Source organism: Dermacentor albipictus, chromosome 1, assembly GCF_038994185.2.
Source record: "Dermacentor albipictus isolate Rhodes 1998 colony chromosome 1, USDA_Dalb.pri_finalv2, whole genome shotgun sequence".
Classification (NCBI taxonomy): domain Eukaryota; kingdom Metazoa; phylum Arthropoda; class Arachnida; order Ixodida; family Ixodidae; genus Dermacentor; species Dermacentor albipictus.
This window is the reverse complement of record NC_091821.1, coordinates 5,008,369-5,024,778: the sequence shown is the minus strand read 5'-3', so window position 1 is coordinate 5,024,778 and position 16,410 is coordinate 5,008,369. Positions and strand designations below refer to the sequence as shown.

General features: G+C 46.3%; 1 protein-coding gene across 3 annotated transcripts in view; it reads left to right on the top strand.

Moving 5' to 3' along the window:
- Positions 1-16,410, top strand: part of Mcad (Medium-chain acyl-CoA dehydrogenase) — a 212,806-nt gene that overhangs the window by 27,687 nt on the left and 168,709 nt on the right. For all 3 annotated transcript variants that reach the window (XM_065452831.2, XM_065452832.2, XM_065452830.2), the window contains exon 3: positions 2,298-2,395. In XM_065452831.2, the coding sequence (XP_065308903.1) occupies positions 2,298-2,395 (98 nt within the window). The remainder of the gene's footprint in view (positions 1-2,297; positions 2,396-16,410) is intronic.

Genomic DNA, 16,410 nt, shown 5'->3' with positions numbered 1-16,410 from the left:
GCTTTCTCGTGCACTCTGCCCCCACGGCTGATAGCGTCGCCCACACTAGGGCGACACTACCAGGAACAGTGCCGGCAGTGGGGAGCGAGTGCTTCGTCTGCCTCTCGGTCCAACGGGTCACCGAAACCCAAGGTTATGCAACCTCCAATAGTAAATGCACAGGAAGATAGCTAACATGGTGCCACACCATCTTAGCACGCCCACTCTTTGCACATGCACCAGATTACCTCTAAAGCAGGGTGCGCGGCTGTGTATGTGCTCAGTCGTGCTTACAGCCTTGTGCGCACCCATGGCCGAGATGTGCGTCAGAAATTGAAGTGTGCGCCAACTTACCCCTCTCCGCTCCCCCTCAAGGGAGCTTGATGGCGTTACCGTAAGCTTGCTCTCCTTCCCTCTTTCCCTTTGCTAGCGCGGGAAGGCAGCACACGTGAAGCCACCATCTTTCTTGTCTCAGCCTCGCACACTTTCACTCACACCTAAAGCACAAAGTGTGTGAGATGTGATAGGATCTTATCGCACTTGGACTTTATACGGAACATGATGCGGCTCCCCTTCGGCGGTTGCTCATGTCGCGCCATGCCCGATTCGGGAGGTGTGTTTGAAAGCAGCTGCGTATAATTCAATCCTTTCACCATTTGCATCCGTGAAAGTTTCCATTTATTGTCTCGGCATTCAATCTTTGCGGCAGAAGCGAAATTTCGGTATATTGAAATCGCATACAAACACACTTCATTATATTGAGGTTCTAAATTCATGGTGTTCTAAGGACAAGAGGCTATGAAAAAGTAAATACTTTGTTATATTGAGAGTTTAGTTATATTGAAGTTCATTATATTGAGGTTTAACTGTACGTGCTTTTCATTCTAGCATTTTTGTATACAGGTAAACAAGTTGAATTGTTCTTGCTGGTGAGTGGAAATGCAATTTGAAATGTCTTTGGCTGACTTCATACATATGGCAGCACCTTTAAACAACCAATGGTGTTGAATATGCAACCATAACATAGATAAACATCAAACCTAAGATTGGTGCTGTACTTGTACAGCAAAAAAAGAGTTGAATGTGCTTTCAGATGGGCACTTGGAGTTAAAAAAATCAGTGTGGTCTGCTTCTTTTCTGACCTCTTGCACATTGTCGTGCATTGAGATAACCAAAAAAGCAGTAATGTCTGCCAGACCAAGCAGTAAAAGTGGCAGCACCAACCTAGGCAAACAGGCCTGTGGAATAGGTTGTAGGACCAGTATGGGCCAAAAGTGTGATTCCTAGTGGTACCATCATGGCAATGAGGTCAGTGTTAGTATACCATACCTGTCAACCCTCCCAATTTGCCTGGGAGACTCCCGATTCCGCTCATCAATGTGCAACGCAACCCTACAACACCTGCTGTTAGCGAAGGGCCGTCAGTCTGGACCATGTTTTGAGCAAAGCTACTCGGACAAATTTTTGGAGTGAGCAAAGCCTGCTACTGCAAGGTCCCTGCAAACGGACTCGTCGAACACTGCCTGAAAGTTTGAACTCCCCCACCCGGTCTACCCCGGAAGTTGAAACAGTGAATGCAACCCCCCCCCCCCCCGTTGGCGCGAATAAATCTCCAGATTTTTTATCTCGCCAGGTTGGCAGGTATGGTTATACGCACTTTCAGGAGTGTGCGAGTAAACTTAACCCACCTGCAATCCAGCAAACAACTTATCACATCACTGCAAATAACTGAGAAAGTACAATTAGTGCATGCACCCAATCTACATCGGCTGACAACTAAAAAAATTTGGCAGCCACAGCTCTAGTTGAGAGCTTCATGATGCCAAGTATTGCTGTTTGGTAATCGAAAGGCACTCTCAAACCACGATAATTTTCCGAAGCAAAACATACCCCACAGGCTGCGAAGATGAAATGTTTACATGGCATTGGATTGTTAGAGATTATGATTATGTGCAATTTTACATTGTTAAAGTATGTACAATTATGCATATGTATATCAATTGACATAATGTCCATCAGTTCATTGATTGTGGTTTTGACCATGCTTTCACTGTTGACATCGCTGTTGGTTTCACTGGTGGATTCACCGATTAAGGTGGACAAAGACCAATGTGCCTCATTTCTGACATCAATGCGAGCTTGTGAGAAAACCCAGGTATACTGTGCCTAGAATACGAGAGCGGATATGTCAAGCGATGAGTGATGTGTTTCGTCTGCTCCTCCGCCGCACCTGAAGGTTCGACAGCTCATGGCTTCGACAGCTGTTGTAGTCATTGTTATGTGCACAGTTTAATGTCTGGCATGTGTTTATGGTGCAGAGCTGTCGGAGGAGCAGAAGGAGTATCAGAATTTGGCGCGCAAATTTGCACGGGAGGAGATTCTGCCCAAGGCGGCGCACTATGATCGTACTGGGGAGGTACGTATGGCCCCTGGGCTGCCCTTTTTTGTTTTGTTGCATGAATCAACGCTTTGAAACATTGCTTTGCAGGGCTGCATTTGGGTAGAGACAGCTTCTCTAAATGTTTGTTTACAGCTGTGGTCTGAAGTGCGTTTGACTGATACAGCCAAGTGACTTGTTTGAAGCTTATGACATCTCTAGAGTACAAAAAACTCTCTACCCATATCTGAAAGAAGCAATTTGCATCCATCTGACAATATCATGAAGCTAGCCTCTTGGTTAGCTTAATCGGTTAGAGTGACTGTCCCAGCAAGGCACTGTTACCAGGTTCAATCGCCAGACCAGGAGAACCTTTTCCTTAAGTTGCTAAACTTTCTGGGACACTTGTGCAAGCTTCTTTTGTATCTGTGCGCTACTTTAAAAGGAACGAAAACTTTTTCTTGCAAGTACCATCTTTGGCATAATAGTTCTGCGGAAACCCTCAAATTGGAGATAATTAATAAAGGGAAAATCAGGACATCCACCCATTCATAGATTTTGCCTTCATTAAGTATCATCTTGCATGTGTCTTCTAAATTATATAGTTGATCATGGTTCCTGTACTCTTGTGCTGCCACCTGCTGGCCTCCTGGTTTACTCAGTTGCTAGAGCAAAGGCAGTGGGGCTGGCTGTGATCCCCAGAGCATGACAAGTTATATACAGGACTATTTGGTTTTGTTCTGCGAGCCCTGAAGAGTCTTTGCCCTTCTGCACAGCCTTGCAGGAGAGAGATGCCGAGGTGAGTGCAAGGGTTTATATGAGTGGCAGACTGCATGACATGACTCCACATCCTGTTGGCACTAAAATAAGGCTCAAATGGCATGTCTCTCATCTAGCCAGGTCTGAACTTGTTTCAATGCTGACAGACACATGAAAAAGGGTGCAGGGTGCAAGAAGCGCTTTACATTAGTGCCGAAACAGCCTCTCATCTAGCAACATTTGAAACCATAACATCTGGGGGGCCATTGTGCAATCTAGTGGACTGTCCATGACTGCTGAAGTGGTGATTGGCGGGGCCTGGATACAAGTGAGGAGTGCCCCGAGCCAACACCACCTAGATAGCACAAGGCCTGTTTACTCCGATCCATGACGTCACGTTACCTGGCCCGAAATTTCTATTGACAAGGCTGGCGTGATGAAAGCGGTGACGTCAAAATCACTGTTGCCCACTCGGGAGCATCCCCATTAGATTCTATGGCAGTCGGGCCAGGTAGCATGACGTCATGGATCGGAGTGAAAAGGCCTTTTGCTATCTAGGTGGTGTTGCCCGAGCCTGTCTCCTCCTCGCTGGTGCTGCTCCAGCCAATCAGTGGCGGCCGAAATAGACAGTCTGCGCTTACACAATGCCCCCCCTTTCCCCCTGTTATCACTGAATAGAACTCAGCCTTCCTGCTTTCGTCAAGAGTATTGAACAAAGTCCGAAAAAATAAATTTTTATTCTTTTTTCTGTCCAAGGTACTTGATGCACAATCGGTATACAGTTGATCCTAGATATGTCAAACTCGGATATATCGAACAGTCGTAGCATCCCCTTGAAAATACCATGCAAAAGTATAGCACTGTACTAAGCGTATATTGAAGTCTTGTTCACATTCAGTATGTTGGACGTGTGCCTTGCGAGTGGGCTTCTCATATCGTTGGAAATGTGGATGAAATGGCCGTGTTTTAGCAGATGCTGTCAAACAAGGCCTTGAATCTGAAAGACAGTACATGCAATAAAGAAAAAATAAGCAAGGTGTGTGTCTCATAGTATGGATGGCTCATGCAGAAAAGTCTTAATTTGTGCTCCGCAATGGCGGATTTGCTTTAGCAAACTTCGCCGCAAGACATACCTGTAATACGGCAAAGCATACTAAGAGTGATAACTAATCGCTGTGCAGTGAAACATTCTGCCTTCGGCTGTTCATTATTGGAAAGAGAATCGCCACACTGCTTTAAAATTGCAAAAGGCCTCCTGGTCTGATGTGTGCATTGTGCAAGAAAGCATGGATGACACTCAATCTTTCTTTTTTTTTTTTCAATCTTTTCAAGTTTCTGCGAACGACATTTTATGGTTCCCGAGAGTGGGCAAAAAAAGTACAACTCCCATTTAGACAGATTTTCACATTAATTTCGATTTAAAAAAAAAACACTGCATGCCACATCCAGCCTTTGCAGAAAGACCATCGCAACAGCGGTGCACAAGGTTCATTGCTGCGTGATTTGTCCCCACACAGTTAGCGCCAAACGTGTTTCGTTCGTGCTCACAGGACACATGGCCCTCAATTGTGCAGCGGAACTAGAACTCAAGGACAGGTTCGGTGGGAATGGACTGGGGCGTTCTGCAGGTTGAAAGCCACTTTCGAATCTAACAGCATCTGCCTGGTTGGCTCATTGCCGACATATGACGACCAGCTGTTTAAATAACTTATTGTAACTCATGTGGTTAAGCATGTTCACGGGCGATTTAGAGAACAGTGGCAGCATGGCGCAAATATATACTCTACAGGCTGGTTTGCTTCCGCACTGCATCCATTTCTACTTATCCTGAATAAAAATGCACAACAAGCACTGGGATGCGTGCGAGGTGCACGGCGGTCTCATGGCTAGGCAGTGCATACTTTTAGAGTTAACATTGAACTCAGTTTATCAAAGACCATGCATACACAGCTTGAGTGACTTGTGACATTCATCCCCCCCCAAAAAGCAAACTTTTGTGCATTTGATGTGGCCTTGGAGAAACAAATTAGTAAAGTCCCCCTTTTCACGATCTAGGGAGACTGCCTGAGACATGCAGAATTTTCACATAAGCTTTATATAGGTGTATTATATAATTCGAATTGTTGATATATGGAATTATTTTGTGATCTTCTTGGAGTTGGATATATCCAGTATTGACATTATTACTGTATATATTTGCAGAAGGCCTGCCCTTGTGTAGGACCCGCACCCCCACTTTGAGGCATGAACATTTTGAAAAGGAGTTCCATTAAGCGTCACGGGCATACCTGTGTGCCGTTTAATTTCTGCGAGCCACTATTAGATGGAATAAGTTGCTGACCTGCCGACAGTGGCATTATCATCACTGTCGTTCTTGCCCGATCGCACAGCATAAATGCAGTGTGTTTCAACAGTATCGACTGTGCTTACGCAAATCAGAATACGAGTAAAAGATCCCCAGTGATTCAACTCTACTAGCCCAGAGCAATTGAAACCTGGTAAATCTTACAGCCAAAACTAAATGCTTACCCACAGAAGCAGCACCATGTCACAGTCCTCCGCCGTATCCAGCGAGTTGCAAGAGGTGGTCATTCCCAAGTCACCTCCAACTTGATCAGAATACCAGTTAGTTGCCATGTCCCTAGGTCCGTAAGGTCAATCTCACTGTTGCCTACCAGTTGTAGGATTTGGAGGTTGTGGCCTCGGAGTCTGGCATCACACAGAGGGTCACTCTCTAGCCTACACCATCTGTGCGTCTCATAACAGGCTCCTTACCTACGCTGCTGGGGCATCACGCAGAGGCTTAGTGGGCCTGCGACGTTGCCAAACTTACTTGGTGAGGGTTGCTTCTTCTGTGAAAAGTACGAGTTTGAGAGAATGAGGAACGGAACAGGGAGTTTATTTACATAGGAGAGGCAAGCTTATTTACAGAACAAGGGACACTTGTACTGGCTGGAGCACGGAGCGTAGTATATCGTTCTCGTAGCATGAGCTACAGGTCAAAACCAGACTACATCTTTCTGGTAGAGCACACACCACCCACTTGCACACTCCAGTACACCAGAGCAGACTCTCTACATCAAAGGTGCCCACTTTTAATCCCTCTGTCCTCCCTAGAGATTTAGGCCAGGGAAATCTGTGGTCGCACCATCTTCCAATTGGAGTGCTCACAGTCGCCTTGAGGGTGAGAGTGAGGACAATCACTCCGGCACCTTTGTTCATAGAACAGCATCGGAGAAATCCCCCAGGCGTGCACGGTTCATTGTCCCGGAGAAAGAAGAGGATGCTCATAGACAGCGGTGTCACGCTTGATTCCATTTGTGCGTCTTGGCTCCTTGTGGAGCTCAGCAATTAGCTGGTTGTTCCTTGATTGGCTTTGGCGGCTAGCAGCGGTCACAATGAAACGGCGTCGAACACACTTTCTCAAGAGTTCCTACTTCTCAGTGTCATGGTCGGCGGCCAAGGGCCATCCATCAACCCCGTAACCGTCAAATGTGTCTCTCCTTGGTGTTGCCGCTGGTGTGTCTGAGGTGATGTGAGCTTTACTAAGCGATTCTTCGCAGTAGGGCAGGAGAGGCTAAAAGGTTGCTTCTCCCGCTGGCCGATTGTAAAATTGGTGCTTTAATGCGCCCACACCCCATGCGTCACTTGTCCACTTGACAAATATGCATGGTGTTTATTTTTTAGAAATAGCAGATATGTACTGTACGGTACCTTGAACTTAAATTTATCCAGTTTGTCTGCAACCACTGTCGTGTCTAGTAGTAGTATATCCTAGCCTTCTCACGTCGTCTTTTCCCTCTCACCCCTTCCTCCCATGTATGGGAACTGAGAGCGATGAGTGGCAAGGCTGCCATTCACTTGTGTCTGTGTCGATTCTGCCTATGCTCTGCCTCCATTCACTGCAAGTAAGCACTGCAATTTCTGCAATGCTTTTGGGAAAGGTCACGGATAACTGCAGCTGTCAAACGGCTAGTGTCCCAACACCCAGGGAGCTCCAGAGGGCATTGTGCACACGAGATGCGATGGAAAGGTCCAAACTAGTTTCTTGCATCGACTTGCCTCTCTGCCATGCTCTTGCCATCTATGTGCCCGATCTGAACCACATGCTGACGCGTCGTGCAAGTCAGTAGCAACAGCAGTAGTGGAAAAGTCGAAGGAAGAGGCAAAGAAAGCTTAGCTTTAAAGAAGTTCAGGTATGCCATAAAGAGGCACATGAAAGAGAATGATTGTGATTATGCGCCTGGTGGGCTTCTGGTGCGAGGTGGACTTGAATTTGTTGCTCTGTTTGCCAAGAATAAACCTTGATCGTGTGTTGAAACTACTTTGCTTGTTCTCTCAAAAGTGACTTTTCTTTTATGACATGTACTGTTGCCCTCAGTATCTTTTATGTAGTCACATTTTGACAATTCTTGTTGCATTTGAAAGCTGATGAGTTGATACACAGAATAAAACTAATACATGAGAATATTTCATGGGAATTTCTTGTTATTAGGCAATACAATTGATGAAAATTTTGAGGTTCACAACAGTCACGTTAGATATGAAAATAACTTTTATAGTAATAGAGCCAGAATCACAGTGATAGTCTAGTTATTATCCTTGATTGTTCTAGATTACGTATATATAAATATTTATCTGGTATTCAACAGGAAAATAATAGAAAAGTTGGGCAGAATGATGCTTCATAAAATATAAAAAACTTAAATTCTATTATAAATAAGAACAAAATAGGTTGCGTTCGCAGGCCAAAATAGGCATTGCATGAAAATTTCAACTATGTAATGTAAATGTTTAAATGTATGAATTTCAGAACACTGGTGTCTTTCCTTCAGCTTATTAAACTGTTCATCTTGTGCGATGCCTTTTCCTGCTTGTGACGGGTAGCTCACAATCTTTTCAATGAAGCAATCTGCTTCACACTTCAGATGTTCATGCACATGAAATCTTGAGAACGGGTCAAGAACCTATTAGAAGAACTCAAAATGCGTTTCATGTCAGTTCAAGTTAACACAGAGATCACTGTTTGCATGGCCCTTTCTTGGTTGATGTCAAAAGTACGACCATGGAGTGCAGCTGCATCCACTGTTCTCTGGAGCACAGCATGCACAGGGAACAGCTTCTGCTTTGGCTTTATCGGAATCGTGATAAGAGCAAATACACATAACAATGCCTTGTAACAGATTTCGGTCTTGTAAAGTGCCTATGTCTGTGAGGAGGCATTTTCTTTGATGACTGGACAAGAGGCACCTTTGTTCTAAATGACTGAGGTGACGTAAAACACCAAATACTTTCTGCAAGGAAAAGGTGTCATCTTTCCCGCTAAAGTGTGGCTCCTAGCAGAGAAGTTTCTTCTGGCCCTCACCACTGGCTTTCAGCTGTGCAGACTCCCATCTTGGCTTGGCCATTAAAAACCTTGTCAACCCGCCTCTTTCCTCCTGTAACAATATCCTATGAGAATATTGTTTGCTTGAAATTTACTATTGCAGGGTTGTAAGTATTGGTAATGCAGAGCGTTTGCTGTCTAAGCTATGTTGCCATTTTCTTATCTCTTAAAGGGTCCCTCAAACAGCTTGGACAAATTTTGTAGACTCGTAGGGTACAGCTGCAGAAAAACATTCACACCACAATTTAACTCTTTCGTTACCGCGAGAAAATGGTCGTTTTTTATAAGTCTCGGGAAAAAAAAATATTTACCACTACAAATAATATTTCAGCACACATTGCAGCATGGCATATTGTGCATAATGAAATGCTCTTTCCAAAAACATATGTTAGCAAACAAAAAAATTTATTAGGTAAAACAAAAATTCTAGCAAGCGCCATTTTTGCTGCCAGTTGGTAAAAACAGCAATAAAAAAACATGACATCTACAAAAACATATAAAAACAACAATAAAAAAACATGACGTCTACAAAAACGTTATTATCAAAGGAAATTCAGAATATACACTTCAAAGATAAATAACCGAAGAATAGCGTCTGAAAAATAAATGCTCAGCACGCTGCCATTCTTTGGATACAAAAAAGAAACTAAAACCAGTTCATCGCTCATGCCACACAGTGAAGCAGTTCCTGGATTTTGTTAAAGGACCCCTCACCAGGCCCCGTAGCACATTTTGGTTATACGCTGGAAGGAACGTGTCCTCTAGGGAGCGTACTGCCGAAAAAATTTTTGATCGGCTCATTAATAGTCAACATAGAAATATTTCAGTGCCATGAACCCATGATTTCAGAAGGCGAGCTCCACTGCATAGCAAGACACTCTTTCCACTCACCCCGTCTAGCCTCTGCAAGCAAATTCCTTCCCTCTATTCTCCCATACCGGACCTCGAGGATCGCGTGACGCATACGTTACACTTTTTTTTCCTTTATTTTTTTTTTGGCACTGCGCACTTTTGCTGATGGCGTTGCGTGTGAGCTGTTGTAATGTCTCCTTTCGCGCAGCACACGATTTTGCACGCTGTGCACAAGGACATATGACAAGTGGTACAATTCAGTGCTACATGAATACTGAGGCAAGAACAAGCAGATCGTAGAGCATGATCACCCGCTGAAACACTGTAGAAAATGGCATAGTTACTGTGCCTGCGCACGTGACTGCACGACCGTGCGAACGAGCAGACGAAGCGGAAGTACATCTCTCTTGCTTCGGTGCGAAGTAAAACAAACAACACGCAGCCATTCCGTTTGTGTGTTTTATTATTTCTCTAAACTTCAATTCGTCAATTCAAGCAACAGATCGCACAGACAACAGATGGTGCCTGGAATGATTCTCGAAGTCGCGTGTCACCATGAGCAACGTCACACTGCATACCCGAGTACGTAAGAGCAGAGACGTGAGTACGTCACCGTCCCGTTTGGAGCCGAGCAGCTGGAGGAGAACGGATAACGGCATACGGATTGAAATTTCAGGCCTTTCCACAGCACGTAACGATGTAATTCTTCGCAAACACGATCATTGGCGCGTGTTGTATGCTCTGTGCATGTCAGCTCAAAATGGCCAGACTTGGTGAAGGGCCATTTAAGCATAGATGCACTCCGCACTTTTCTTACAAAACGTATGGTTTTTGTTCAACTTTGCAGTCCTCGTAACACATTTTGCAGTTCCGCCTTTTCAGCATCTTCTGAGGATTGTCCGATGAGAAGTGCAAGGAATGTGCTTCACCAGTTCGTCTAGAGTCGTGCACCTCTTCCAGGGCCAATCGCTCTCAGCGTAGCTGGGCAACTACAAGATTATGCACCCAGGCATATCTATTTGCATTTTTGCAGATTGTCTTTATCACCTCTGCAGAGAAGAAGACTATATAGAAATCCCACGCCATTGTAAACTGTCTTGCGCTGATTGGTAGTGCTGGGCCGAGATGGGCTAAGGGCGGCCTTCTTGGCGTGACCGGAAGTTTCTTTGCTGCTGATGGCAGGCCATCGTAACCAAGCAAAGTATGCACCCTGAAGATAATCAGTACAGCTCTCGGGTTGCGCAAAAAGATCTGCAGATAAGCGCGCACAAGGAAGGAGACCGCTCAAGGCCATAAAGGAAAATCGCCGATGAACAGCTGTGGATGTCCCATGCTGAATCAAAACATCGTCGCTGTCAGAGCTTGAATCAGCTTTGCTGTCATCTTCGAAATCATAACTCGAGTCCTCATCACTAAATTGAAGTGCGTGTGCAGTATAGTTTCGAGCACGACGCCTTTCTCGCGACGCAGTCGCATGGGACGACGCCATGGGAGCGACTTTCAGTAACTGTGCAGTGACACTGGCAGTGCCCCTTGCCTGAATTTTACGAGAGGAGCGAAACCGAAAATTTTGGAAACTGGTTGAAAATGCCAGGTCCACGTGTTGGACATGCGGTGGACCTTCAGAAATATGCTTTGGCAGAATAAAACGACTTGGACTCGGAAGTCAAAGCTCACCAGTGAACAGCTGTGCCATTTTCGGTTAATTATCACTGCTCAGCACTGTGGGACGGCAAAGCCGGAAATATAATTTAATTCTTGACTTGCCAGGAGTCATTTTATTACCAAATTTTGATGCTAGTGCAATGTAATCGTTAGTGGCATGCTTTTTTCTCGAGCACGGCAAAAGGTGACAGCCACGCCCCTTTTCGCTACAACATATGCACATTAGTTTACAAGAAGGTCTGTCAAAAATCAGAATATCGCTGGACCACGAAAATTCAAACTGATTCAGAAAGTTCAGTGCCTCTACTAACTATAGAGCCGTGTTTACATGAATGCGACAGTGTCGCATCGCATCGCATTTCTAGCACATCACATTCATGTAAACAGCAGTAATGCGCTAGGAAGACGCATCGCATTAATGCGCCAGGAGAGTGTAGATTTACGGGCACGAGTCGACTCTCGCGGAGCATGTAAACGCAGGATCGTCGCATTAGGAATGATGGGAAGGAATTAGCCAACAACATGGCGGTGGTCCCGGCTGCCCGCTTCGAATTGAATTTGGCTTTACTTTTGTAAAATGCACTTCGTTCGCAGCAAATGATAGTGTAAACGGCTTTCGCTTAGTCTCAGGCCGCTTCGACGACAGAGTATTAGGGATACCCTTGTGGTGTTTTCGAGATCGCTTCTCGTTTCGAACGAGTCGAAGCCTAATGGAAGAAACATTCGAGATGTCAGCGCTACCTATCGCTAGAGTCGGAAAATAGCCGCAACGACGGCATGTGGCCTCTGAGATCCGAAGATCTCGCTGGCCAACTAAAGCTGCAATACACATGCGTGGCTTTGCATCCGCTACACTATAGCGTATAGCATACGCTATAAGTTGCGTACGCTAAACTAAAACTGTCTATTTCTCGGCACTCAACCACCAACGTGTACTCGGCCTACTACCGGAAACCAGTTGCACCGGAAGTCGGTTGCACTTCCCTTATACGACACCATGTGGCGCTACGTTCTCGCGAGAGTTCAGGCGCTACATGTAAACGGTGTCGCATCGCCTTTCCCAAATGCGCTTGGAAATGCGATGCGCCACTGTCACATTCATGTAAACGGGGCTTAGGATGGCCTTAAGTGGATAAGAAACGGCTCTAACATGTCGAAATCGGCGATCTAAAGCATCGATCACCGGTGATCGATTTGAATAGGTGTGGTAATGGAAGAGTTAAGTGAAGTGTCTTATATTAAGAGAGCTACGGAGAATTACAGATTAGCCTCTTCCGTAGCCATGCTTTTTCGCCTCAACTAATTCGCTGAGCAATTGGGGCTAAACTCCGTCTTCACTGGCTCTACGTCATATGACTTGTTATGTTCTTCAGGTGTGTTGGAGCCAGTGTGTGAAGCCTCTCCAACCTCTCTGCTAGCTGCCTGGTCTTCAATAGCCAGCAAGAGCTATCCAAGCAGCATGCATGGCGGGCGTTCTCCCGCAGCACCGAGTGTGTCCGGTATTTTGGTAAGCGCAGGTGAGCTGGGTGTTTTGACGAATAGGCAGAGGCGTAAATGGAGGCGGCCTGCATGGTGCAGCCACCTGGTGGCACTGAGCTCAACGATCCAAACATAGAGCTAGAGTCAAATCTTGATATGACGAATCACACGGGTCCGCCAAAAATCGTTCATTATTTTGAAATATTGTTGTAATCAAAAACTTGCGGTTATAAGCTAGTGGGCAAACCTAAGAGTGAAAATGACGTACCTTGGCAGTAGACGGGTGTGCAGACAGTCATACTCCCAAGTAAAAATGTTTAACTCACTTCAAAGCTGCTTCATTTGAAAAAATCAGGGATTTTCCTCTGGTTCGTGCAGCACGCACGGCCGATTAGGGATGCGTCTACATCTTCCACTTTATGCAGTACCTCATCAGGGAAGTCATTGCAAAGAGCGATGAAAGTGTGGACTTCGTTCATGTGCACTAAAACATCAATGTTTGACACAATCTTATCTTCTGTGTTCAGTGATCCACAGTAATCTTCCTTCGGGTCGTCGTCGTCACTGAAGATGTTGCAAACACAGTTAACAATCTCGTGGGTTGTCAGGTCCGCCGCCGTTAGTGCTGCGCTGTCGCTCTCCATGTACAGTCGCCGACCGTTTATTCGGACCTCACGGGAACTGCGGAAATGTCCGAATAAACAGGTGTCCGAAAAAGCAGATTAAGAAAAAAGAAACTAAATCCTTTATTTCCATGCACTTATTCGGACTCGGCAGTAGGCTTGAGGAAATCGTGAACGCGCCGATGCACGCTGTTCCGTTTATGTGCAATCAGATTAGCCTGAATCTTAGCGATGGTCATATGGTCACTATAGGCGGCTGAAAGCACAGTCACTGCTTGTACACGCTCTGCATGCGATGGCAGCGTAGCACATGGTGCGTCATCTTTTGACTCGGAGTCATGGTCCGGCGGTGCAGCAGAAACCTGACAAATGATCTCGCCGTCGTCAAGTTCTGCACATGTCAGTACAGCAGTGTCAACACCTGTGAAACTGTCAAATGAGACGGTGTCCGGAATAGCAATGCTCAGAAGAACATTTTCGACATCAGTAGAGGGAGCACATCAGAAGGCGACAAATCCTAGGCCACCCGGCACCTGCTTGCCAGCATTCCCCAGCGCAGTCTGCGCGGGCACTGTCGGCGCAGTTAGACACTTGACGCGATGTTTCTGTATGCCGCGTTGGATCACCGCAACCTCGACACAGCACATTAAGCAAACATCACCGTGCCATCACGCCGACACCAGTTGCACAAACGAAAAACGCCGCCTACTCGCAGCGTCGTGCACAAAGAAACAAACAAATCAGCTGCTAGATTGTCTTGACATGGCTTACTAAGCTGAGACCGAAACTGCTGTAACAATGGCTGTAGCTACGAACCAGGCAAAAATGATGATGAGGAGCGGAGATTTGCAGTAGCGCCACTCCGTAGGGGCAGCAAGGAGGCTCTGTTCAAAACAAAAATGGCGTTCAGCAAGTCGAACCATGCACCGGTCAGGGTTGGTGCATGGTGCTCACAGTCAAGTTGGCTCAAGGAGTGTCCGAAAAATCAGACGAGAGGTTGCAAGGTGTCCGAACTTTCTGCAGTTGTTATACATTATGGTCATTATGGCGGTGCTGTGAAGCAGACCGAATAATTGAGCGTGTCCGAATTTCCGGAGTCCGAAAAATCAGTCGGAGACTGTAGTCGTCGCAGGAAAAGATGGCGGGCAGCAGTTACGCAATCTCGGCCCACAGGTCTCTTGGGTTGTTGTTGGTCGCCTCCAGGTCATCTTCAAGTTGCACAGGCAATTTGACAAGCCCTGCTTTTCGCCAGCAGCTGCTGATGTTGGACGCCTTCAAGTTCCACTAAGCTTCTGTGAGCATTTCCGCTGCCTTACAAATATTGATTGCAGTCGGCTGCTTTAGGCAGAGGTTGATAATCAGGCAAGGCGCTGACGCCAAGCTCAAGGTGCTTACGAAATTTTGCTTTGATACTCTTTATAATGCCCTGGTCTAGGCGTTGCAGCAAAGATGTGTTTGACGGCAGAAACTCCAAGTGAGTGTGCGTCAAGCGAACATTCACAATGTGAGCAGAGCAGCTGTCGACAACCAGTAGAATTCTTCAGAAATCCTGCCTCATTTGGTCGTCGAGTTTGATGAGCCACTTAGAAAAGAGTTCTTTGGTCATCCAGGCTCGTTTGTTGGTGCAATAGTTGTATGGTAACGACATTACGTTTTTCATGCAGCAAGGCTTTGTGTACTTGCCTATGAAGGGCCGTTACATTTTCTTTGTGTCTGTTGCATTGCAGCAGAGCAGGACTGTCATGCGAAGATGCGACTTTTTCCCTCCTTTTCCACTACTGCCCTTTGAAGTGCATCGTCCGGTCTGGCAGGAGCTGATAAAAACATGCGGTCTCATCCACGTTAAAAGTGTAGTCTTCAGAGTACGATTCAGCCACCTCTAAAAAACTATCATTGCGCCAGGAATCTGCACCTTCTCTGTCAGCAGCCTTTTCCGTGCCCAAGACTACCTGCCAAGCTATTTCGTTCCTTTGGCGGAAACGAAAAAGCCAACCCGCACTGGCCTCGAACCCAGTTATTTCAAGTGCATCGGCAAATTCGCGGGCTTTGTCTTGGACATTGGGCCAGACACGGGAACGCTTTGCAGTCTGGCATTTATGAACCACTTGAGAACAGCTTGGTCCGCATTTTGAAAGTTTCCCAGTTGCATCTGTTTCCTCGTAGGAACGAGTTGCGATTCCCGGTGAAGCTTGATGCTGGAACCGCATGGCGCGTTTTTCGCGAGCGAAAAACGCGACGGGCGGCAAACGCCCGCGTTGCCGCCGACGCGCGAGCACCTGTACGAAAAAAAAGGAGCGGCGCTCTTGCGCCGCGTTTTCCGGGTTGCCAGACAACATAACTCTCAACGACATGTATTGTCTCTGTTACAGCATATATAATATGCCCTTAAACTTACAGAACACTACAATAAAAATAATCTGAGTGTAATTAGGCAGCGACATTTCTTGCCGAAGTGTATTTATCAAGCTTAATTTCAAGCAGCAATATTGTGTGCGAAACTGCGACTATGTACCTTCCGCATGCTGAGAAGCCGCTGCTTGTTTACAACTTCACATATAAAAAGGAGGGTCGGCCGCTTACTACCGAGCAGAAGATGCGATTGCTACTATAAAGGGGGATGCTGATACTGAAGCAAGAAAAAATGCAGGTCAGGAGGTACATGTGGGTGCGGCCTGCATGGTTGAGAAGAGAGCGAGCACCACACACTGGTAATAGTATTAGCAAATTGTCTTGCCTAGCGATGAGACGCGACGCTTCTCCACTTTAGGGCCTCGTTGAAGGTTGCTTTGTTCATTTTAGGTGAACACGATGCGCGAACCAACACGATGTGCCAACGAAATCACGGTCGCACGTTTTTCTTGACACGCGCCAGTTCTGCCGAGAAAAAAAAAAAATATTCCGCCAAGGAGGTTCTGCGAGATGCGCAGAGAGCAGGGCCATCTGGTGGCAAAAAAAGAACCAAAATGCCACGTGACCAAATGCCACGTGACTTACCTGAACTCTGATTGGTGGACGCGCCGCGTTTTTTACTACTCCGAGCAGGAGCACGCGGCGGCGCGATTTCGTGATGGATCATGCTGGGCACGCGTCAAAATGACGCGCGCGTCCCACCATCCGCGTGTCAGTCGCGCCTGAAATCGCGCCATGCGGTTCCGCCTTGACAATCTTGTCTCGGCCTTTCAAATCGGTCGTGATGGTTGATGGGGAAATGCCACGCTGTCTGCACACGTCGATTAGCTTTTTCCCCGCGTCGATTTCCTTCAATACGTCGTCCTGCAGCGAAAACTGCT